A 9,926-nucleotide genomic window follows, 5' to 3' on the forward strand; every position below is an offset into this window, starting at 1 on the left:
CTGCATCTGCAGCACTGCTGTCTGCTAGAGCCCTGGTAACAGTTAAAAAAGAAAAATCACCTTGTACTCATTTGCCTTTGAAAGCAAGTGAGGTTTGAAATAGCTGAGTCTAGTGTCCTGTTGAACTCAAGGAAAAAAAAGCTGTATCCCAGTTGCTGAGCAGCAAGGATCTATCTGCAAAGAAGCAGGCTCAGAGGCTCAGGCTGTAGCATTTAAGAAGTAGCATTAAGCATCTTGCAGCATTTAAGAAGTGCTGCTAACAGGCCAGCTACACCTTAGCAGGTAGTAGGTACTCGTCTGTGCAGCTGTTGGAACACTTCATTTCTCTCTGCCGTTCTGTGCAATAAGACAGGCAAAGCAGGCGTGAGTAAAGGTAAAGGGCTAGACGAGCAAAAAAATACACAAGTCAAGATCATTTGGTGGCCATATAATCATCCTGAGGGCTGCATTCAATCCATAAGCCAGCTAGACAACTCAGCATTTTGTGATAAATTGGTAACTACCAAAAAAAGGGCACATTTTAAGAAACACAAAATCTGTGCAAACTCTAGATCCCTCTTTACCTAGAAAGCTTAACAGTTCTTGCACTACCAAGCAAATGCTTCTTCAGAGCTATCTTGCCCAAAATGTGCCTTTTGGGCAAAGCCTGACATGTAAGTATTTGTGCTACACCCACTCCCTGGATGAATAATGGACCTCAGTATTTAGGAGTGTGCACTCATCCAGTCAAAGAAAAGAAGTAATAACATGTGATTTAGCTCATAAATCACAATTAAGCAACACACTTCAAATTTCTTATATTTGCTGGCACTCTTCAGAGGAGAAGAAAAATAAAGGTAAAAAGGATAGAAGCAACTAAAACCCGGCAATGAACAGAGCTGCTCAGGAGACAAGAAGCGTCTCAACATGAACATCTGCTTCCCCTCACTCTTCTGGTTTTACTTTAACAAAACTATTAATACTGAAAATACTCTAACCAACACTCTTGAACTGGGAAACCACAGTCTGCTTCTTGACCATATTCAAGCAGAAAGAGAGGCTACGTATTGTAAGCTCCTCATCACCAACTCTTCACTCAGGTTTACCAAACGCTTCTTCTCCTAGGCAAGTTTGCAAATCCCGAATGAACAGACGAACAAAGTAACTCCCATCGAACACCAGCATGGGAATGCCCTTCAAGTACTGTTTAACTTTGATACCAAGGGCGGCAAGGTATTTCACTCTTCTCCAACAATGCAAGTTTGCATTCTGTCTCTCATGCTTCTTATTGACCAAAAAAATAGGTGGATTCAGGAAATGAAGTATAAATATGGCCTACGTCACCTTATAGCAGTTTCTATTCATTTCCCACAGCCATGAAGTAAGTCTCATGGCCGCAGGTTACCTATCATTTTAATTTTTGTTTCTAGGAGTGCTTCTGTTGGTTTTTTTCCCCTTAATGAGACATACTTGCCAAGCAGGCATTCACGAGGCATTTTCTGCTCTTGTAGAGGAGTAATTAGGTCGGTGCCTTGTTCCATGCCAGTGTCAGGCACTCCAAAAAGCAGCCCTGCCCAGTCGTTAATGCTTAAACATAAGCAGCGGCATCTCCACTAATTGGTCTTGATGAAGCGCTGACGTTCCCAAAGGGACTCTTTATTTCACCAGGCTCGGGAACCGATTGACACAGGATGACAATATCATCCTTGCTGATCATCTGCATTGTAGGCCTTGGCTGTCGTCTTTGTTGTTATTTATTGAAAGAAAAAAATAGCTCTTGGAAAAGAAAATCAATGCAACGAGAAAACAAACAAAAAACCCCATGTATTCAGCCAAATCGCTTTTGAAATCTTACACAAAGGCAGGCGAAATATAAATTCTGAGAAACAAACCAGCAGAATTCCCCTCACACGCGATCCAGCATTTCTAAAATCACGTACTTATGTGGTGAATATTCGGGCATTCAGCTCCAGCCTTCTGGATGAGGTGGAAACCGGGCAGTGCGCAGGCACCCCCTCCCACGCGGCCTGCGCGGGACACGCAAGGTAGGCCAACCAAACCCGAGAGCCGGCCTGGCCATCAGCAAGAGCAGGCACCAGCCTGACACCAAAGCGGTGACTTGCATCATTTATGCGAATTTTGTGTCTGCTTGACAGCCTTGGTACTGCATCTCCTTCTCCGAGTCAGCACGCAGAGTGAAAAGGGAACAAGGCTGCTGACGCTTTAGCACGCAGACTGCAAAATGAAGGCGACTTGGGAGCGGGAAAGAAAGCTCTATTCATGAACTACAAGCTAGAAATAGCACATACTGCTGACTTTGTTGTACGTTCTCCACGAGGACTAGGAAAAGCCCCACAGACAAAACGTCACCTCCTCATTTACCTTTTCATTTTCCTCATTTTGCTTTTTATCAGCTTTAGCATAACCCTCCTGGGATCCCATGCACTGGAATAGGGCTTTCATTCCCGGCACGAGAGATTCTCAAACAGTTTGGCAGACTCATCACTCTGTGTCAACCCCCTAAAGAAAATAGGTGTTGCCAGACAATTAGCAGTCTGTGATATCAGCCATTTAAGTATGGACACGCTGTGTTCGGGACTGGAGTCCAGCGATTGGTAATGAACTGAATCCCTGGAGCTTTTTTGGTTCTTTTCAAATTCTCTGCTTTGCTTTCATTTGATCCCATTCAGCTAAATATAGCCTCTGCACAGCCCGATATTTCTCAGTGCTTCATCCAAATCATAATCAGACTCTGGCTGGAGAATTAAACAAATTATTGTTTTTGTTTTCTTTATTTACATGACCCAGGGTTGTGCAGTGGATAAAAATTACAGGAGGCCCTTGTCTGGAGCAGCGTACGGGAGTGGGAACTCTTCATTTGTCATGGGGAGGTGGCAGCTTGCTGTAAGAGTCTCGATTACCCGAATTGGAGAGCAGAGACTGGAACTGACTCAAGTTCATCCAGAGTCTTTATTTAGGATCAGGTGTGTGAAGCTGAGGGAGGGAAGTGGGAGACAAATTAAAAGGACACAGTCCAGATAAAAATAACTAGTCAAATGCTGGCTCTCTACTTAAAAACTGCCAGTCCCACAAATGAGCATGCATGGCAGATGGAAAGCATAAAGGAGCCTTTTGCCTTGCACTCTTATAAAAGAAAATGGATAATTTTAGTTCCTCTGATCCGGGAGCCTACAGCAAGCTTCTTAAGGGCTTACATTTCCTTCAAGATGGGAGCATGACCTATGACATCGTGGCCTCTGGCCACTGGCTGCCCTTGTGGACTCTACCTACAGGTGACAGAGGCCTTCAGCGGTCTTTGTTGGTCAGCACCTGGAGGACATTTCAAATTAATCTGGATTTTTTTCTTTTTTTTTTTTTTTTTTACTCAGCTTTAGCACTGTATGAATACACAGTGGTGGTTTTATTGGAGAGGCAGAGCTGGGGCGCGAGGACTGGGTACGACCCTTTTCCTGGGTGGTGTCCGTTAGCTAATTTTCTGTCTGTCGCAGCCAAAGGGGGTTTTCACAAGGGTTTGATGAAAAGGCAAGCAGCCCTTTCAGTCAGTTTTTCACACATACGGGTGAAAATGGAAAGCTGCAAAGAGGTGGTGTGGAAGAAGTGAAGTTAGATCTGCAAAATGAAACGGGTAGGATGAGACACCATGTGGGATAGAAGTCATCATATTCCTTCTCCTACCCTTGAGTGTTTGAACTGTAAGCTCTGTGGGACAAACTGTCTGCTCCTCTTGCTTAGGACACTGCCTAGTACAATGGGTCTCTGGTCTAGGTTGATCCTCAGACACTACTATGACAAACATGATTATACATTAATAATAATGACAATGTTTTAATAATAATGACAATGACAAGCCAAAATCCTGTTGAATTTATGTTCCAAACACTGCAGGAAAGGTTTTAATTGTGGTTTGGTTTTGTTTTTCTCACTTCTTTCAAGACTGTTTTCATCTGAAAATGTCAATGAAACCAACTCTGCTAAGGCTGAACTTTGTAAAACTAATAAAATATTTTTAATATCACACAATATCTAGTTCTAAACACTGAAACTACACAACACGCTCTCTTTCACAAATTTCCTTTATCACTGTCAAATGCAGAGAGAGACACTTCCTTACCTTGCCAGACAAAATAAATACAAATAGTAAATATAGAGGTTATGTCTTTGTTCCAAAGTTTAAAAGATATCCCCAAAAAGCGAAGAGTTGCTGGTCAGCCTAACAGCAGGTAAAGGATCATGCCGTTGTATTACTTTCACACATAGCTTTGTGTTAATGCTGTGCAGCACGCACTTAACGTGATAGTTTTTGGGCTGTCCTACTTCGCATACTGATTTTTTTAGGAAGAAATTATATACCTATCAGGCAGGCAGAAGTAGCCAAAGCCAACTGTGCTTTCAGTGCCCCCCTGAAATCTCGGGAAAATCCCACGGGGTGCTTACTGAACCAGTGCACTTTCTGCTACATCCAGAGCTGGACCTATGCTGTGCCAACCGTTCCCTCCACGCGGGGTCTGTCGTGCCGGAGCTGGCTGCCGGCCCGTTCTCAAGACAGTGAAAAGCTGCACGAGTACATACGCGTACCCATCGCTGGAGATACCGCCAGCCTTCTGAGGGCTGTACTCTACATTTCCGCGCATGTGTGTACACGCGCACGTGCACGTTCCTCCCCATAGGTGCACCACGGCGTCCCTGAGCATTTGGCTGCTTCCCCCAACTACTCCGCGCTGAGGTGGAGGAGAGGGAGGATTTCCTCTGGGATAGCCTTACAGCTCTCTGCGGGAGACCAGGAACGGTAGTTCTGTGCTGCTGAAACACAAAGCCTGTATCTAGCCCCAGAAAAGCTCCCAGCGCGAGGCTGGGTACAAAATGGGTACAAAAGGTTGTAGCCATTTTTAAAGCATTTTAAGATAACGATTTCTAACCTTTGGAATCTTAGAGAGCGGATTCATCCCAGTACTAATTAAAGCATGAAACTTAGCACGTAAAAAGGTGTTAAAAGTAAATACAATGCTTTTTTCAAAACTCCTCTAGCTCTTTCTCTGAATTTCTGTAAGGTAAGGTATGTGACACGTTCAGTATACATGCTGGGGGCTAAAACAAATGCCTCACTGGCATGTGTAAAGATGGCCTGCATAAACGGTGCAGAAGGCACACTTAACATCCTCCCAAAAATGTCTTTTGGTTTTTCTCTCTTATCAATAGGTGTGGTTGCATTCATATCTATACATATACATACATAAGTGTGTATACATATACAGAGAAATGAGAGAGGGCTGACTCCTGAAAGTGCAGATTATGTATGCCTACATGTGTGTAGTTTTGCGTTTATACACATATATGTATTTGCATCTAAACATATATAGACAGATACACATGTGTGTATATATCTGCATACATACAAACACCTATGAAAGCGTACATACCTACACACACAGATACATACATGATTTGTTCTTCAGGGGTCAATCCACTCATTTCTGTGGACTAACAGAGCACAACAGTAAATTAGAAAAATAACATTTAAATAAAATACTTGCACTCTTTCAATTATATAAAGTTAATGTTACTACCTCTATTTGTCTCTGTGATGACAATTAACCTGGTTCCAAAGACTCCCTTGTTGTAATGTAAGACACGTTTGCCTCTTGGAAAAGAACAGGAGGAGGATGTTCTATAAATCACAAAGCTGGTGCAGTGTAGACTATATCAACACTGAGTGTGACAGATACTGAACTCAGAGCTAAGCAAGTAAAAAAAATATATTAATAATTGATAAAATTTACATAAGAAAATAAAAATAAACAAAATATCAATCATTTTTATTCCAGTGGGACTGTAAAATGTGGAGAAAACAAGTCATATAGAATGTTCCATTAAAAAAGAATACTGAATATACTTTATATATACAATACAACAAACTCTGCATTGCTTCCCCACTGAGGATGTTAAAACCTTCAACTGTTGCTAAGTAATCTTGCCTATGAAATAATTGCCCTAATCAAAAAGCCATATGCAATAATACTTAATAACAGCAAAAAGCAGAACAAAAGCAAGTTGAAATTTGGTTAAAATATTAAAAAGTTTTTCTAGAAGGGAAAATGTATCAGAACACCTATTTTCAAATAGACTCCAACTATTCCAAGATCATCTCTTGCACACACTAATCTTGAAACAAAATCACTTAATTCTGGGAGAGTCTGTGCTTTCAAGGCAGAGCTCCTTTCTTGTAATGAATTTACTTGAATCCAGAATCTAGTATCTACCCACAGAGTTTTTCTGGAATGACTTCCAGAATTTTTCTGTGAATAGAAATTTCACATCAAGTAGCTTTGTGAAAAATGTTATGAAATGTACTCAGAAAGAGTTCTGTGTCAGTGACACAAAACATAGCAAAACCAAACACAGTTACTGTTTTAATCTAGTTCTGCTAGCTGGTAGTCTAGTTTTAATTTATCTCCAACATCTGCAATTCTGCTATTCTAGCTGAAAAATAGTGATTATCTCATAAATACTCCTCAATGGAATGAGCTTAAACACCTGCTTAGGTACTTTCCTAATACTTGGCTTCAGCTAGCAAATTGGAGCAATAAGCAATCACAGTTATGATAGCAACTGCATTTTACCATGCTGTTTAGTATGCTAATTCCATAATATTTTCATTTCCTACCCTCACTAATTGGCTAAGATTAAGATAGCACAACTGGGCAATCCTATCCAGGATTTAGAAAAAGATAATTTAAAGAAAAAGATGTTTTGTGGGACAGTCTTTAATATACTTCACTATTTCTCATCCTTTTTAAACATGCCACAAAGCAGGGTATATCTCAATTTTTTTCAACTTTACCAGTAGATTTTCCAGGTGAAACCTTTTTTTCTTTCTCTTCCTTACAGAAGCAGCAGAAGATTCTCCATTATTGTGGAGGTGATGACTCTTCTTCTCCTAATATTGCTCCTCAGTTTATTGTGTCCCCTCTATAATTTGATTTCTAGATTTCTCTACCTTTCTGTGACAATCAAGGGTTTCCAGTGATCTTCTGTCCTTATGACTCATAACTCTATTAGGGAAAACAGAGTCTTTCCATGAATTGTTGGTCAGTTAGTTTAGTCTTAAGGATAGCTGGCATGAATGGATATTTTTCCCCTTGTTGGAACAAGGTGATAAAATTTGGTTATATGCTTATGGTCTATATGCTTTTTTCTGCTGAGTTCATTGAGGCCCAGAATTTATTCTAGGGACTTTAATGCCTGATTGGCATGAACGATCTAGGTCATTTAATGGTGATAAGGGAGAGTTTTTAATTACCAAAGTTCAAGGTATGAGTTTCATTGCCAAAACCAAAAATAGCACAGAGTCATCCTCCCCTGTAGCTTCTATCATTGATATTAACAGCACTGAGGAGAAGGTAAAGTATGACTTTGGAAAAGAAAGGCATGCGACATCTTTACGTTAAATCATTTTGTGTCATTTAAGCAATATGAGATTGAAAATCTCTCATGGATATAAGGTTCCTCACAGCTCCACACTTTCTCCAGACCCTGGGCCACATACAGGTTGTAAATGTGGGAACTGGAAACTTGGCTGTTCCAGAGCTGTGCTACCAACTTCCACTGGAGCCTTGACCAAGTTATGTGTTAAGTGTCCTGCCTTGCATTGTCTGTAAAATGGGAACAATTGAGTTCACTGGCCCATTTAACAAGGCCACTGTAAAATTTACTTCCTTAATGTCTGTGAAGAGACTAGAACCAGAAACTGGAAGGGCTAGGAGAATAGCGCGCTTCAGTCAGCATTACTTTATTTCGGTAGCCAGCTGGCTGATTCTGAGAGTAGCAGTAAGAGGTTGACCCATTTGGCAAAAGCTAATGTTATTTATATTTGTCTTACGCTGAAAATTAATGGCCCCGTGTCTTGAGTCGCAGGCTAAGCAGCTTGTATTCCATATCACAAAGCCAGCAAACACATATGCCACCAGCTCTTCACAACTCTAGGTAAGAGCAAATACAAAAGCCATTGTGGGGGAGTGAAAGGGGACTGGGGGGAAGGCGATACGAAATATTCCAGAAGATACAGAGCTATCGTTTGGATAGGACCCCTATGACCTCATGACATCACATCGGGTATGTTAAATTAGATGGTCTAAGTAAGACAACACATTAACAGACTAAGCACTGTTTTGGAAGCCACAGAGCTCTGAATCCAGCTCTTCTACTTACTAACTGGGTGGCCTGTGCAAGAAATTTCATCTTTTGGGTCCACCTTTTCAGTCTATAAAAGGGAACTATAACTACCTCATGAGACCTGGGCAGTACCACTGGATAATGTTTGTACAAAACTTAAAAGAAAAAAAAAAAAGCACATGTTGCATAACTGCTATTGGCTTTATTAACTTAAATCACCAGGCAGCTGTCCCTCAGCTAGTCAAGTTCATTTTTAATCTCTGACATGTCCCTCTGTTACTGCTTTCATGAAGAAAAAAGGCTCACTGTTTCACTCCATGCCCGGTTTTACTATTACCTGGATGCTTACTCCAATATAAAAATTAACACGAGTAATAGAAAATGCCAGTGTAATGACAAAGGTTCATTGCTGTCTTTTACTCTAATTAAAACAGTTCTGTGTTAGAGTAGATAGATGACATCTATCTATGTAGAGGTCTGTCTGAAGACGCAGTCTTTGTACAATCTCTGAGGATCTCGCATGGCAAACAATTAAACAGCAGCTGGGAAAACATCTAGAGCGTTTTATAGTTACTCTCATACGAAGATCTTGAAATATTTCATAAACATGAAGATTATTATTCATACTGGTGGGGAAACTGAGGCACAGCTACATTAAGTGACATGGCCGTGGCTGCACAGATCGTCAGCGGCAGAGCAGAGACAGCAGCTCCTGAACCTCCTGAACCCTTAGCCCCGACGTAAAAGTACCGCTCCTTTCAGCTTACACCTCTCCCACCAAACAGGAGGCAGCCTGCACCGCACGGAGCCGTTCCCTTCCCTTCTCCACCGACAACAGGGATGCTGAGGCCAGCTTGCCCACCCCGACCTGCCCGTCCCCGTCCCGGCGTACCCACCTGCTTGTAGGCGTCCAGGAGGAAGCTGTTCCAGACGCAGCGCAGCCCCTCCGAGGTCAGCATCCTCCGCCACTCGCCGCGCCCAGACTTAGACCGGCTCAGAAACAGCACCATGTGCTTCAGGAGGATCACAGAGTCATACAGCGCAAGGAAGAGGCAATTGGAGAAAAAGACCGGCAAGATCTGAAGCGTGATCAGCAAATCCACACTTAGCAGACCCATCTTCCTTGCTGCTTCTCTTCAGCCGGATGCCTTCAGCTCCCCTTTTTGCCTTGTACCCTCATTTAAAAAAGTAAAGTAAAAAGCATTTCAAAAGCCTCGTTACCCCTCCCTCAGCCGCCCTCTTTAAAATGAGCGGAGCTGGTTAAATATGAGCAGGCTGGTTAAAACCATAACTGCATGACACTCATTCAACACGGAGCTGCTTATTTTTCAGAAACTAAGATGTTAACAAAAATTCTTCCCTTAACCAGGAGACCTGATTTTGTTGAAGAGAGAGGCAGCTGTGTTTCCAGTTCCCTGCAGTTACAAAATTTAAGCTGAGACTGTTAATTGTTAACTTTCCTGCACTATCCCATTGTTTCTCAGCTATTTAAGCACTGAACAGACCTCTCATTTCTGTGTCAGTAAAGCTGTCTACCAGGTGCAACAATACTTTTTTTAAAAAAGGTTTATGTACATAAACTTTCTGTTCCTTCCTCCCTCCCAAACCCCCCCCCGCCTCTCTCTATGCCTGCCTTCCTCCTCTCGCCCTCTCTCTTGCTATCTGCCTATGGTGCAAAGTGCTTTCCCCTCTGGAGTCCCAGCTTGCTTCCCTGAAGCCTTTTATACATTCCCTAGCTAATTGCTGCAATAGAGAAA

At 42.0% G+C, this 9,926-nt stretch overlaps 1 protein-coding gene across 1 annotated transcript in view; it reads right to left on the bottom strand.

The window, feature by feature from the left end:
• The window catches only part of DIO2 (deiodinase, iodothyronine, type II), a 12,176-nt gene extending 2,889 nt beyond the window's left edge, over positions 1-9,287 (bottom strand). The window contains 1 exon segment of the mRNA XM_010281964.1: positions 9,066-9,287. Within this exon segment, the coding sequence (XP_010280266.1) occupies positions 9,066-9,287 (222 nt within the window).
• Between the last annotated feature and the right edge of the window lie 639 nt (positions 9,288-9,926).

The sequence above is a fragment of the Phaethon lepturus genome, unplaced genomic scaffold (assembly GCF_000687285.1).
Source record: "Phaethon lepturus isolate BGI_N335 unplaced genomic scaffold, ASM68728v1 scaffold19942, whole genome shotgun sequence".
Taxonomy (NCBI): domain Eukaryota; kingdom Metazoa; phylum Chordata; class Aves; order Phaethontiformes; family Phaethontidae; genus Phaethon; species Phaethon lepturus.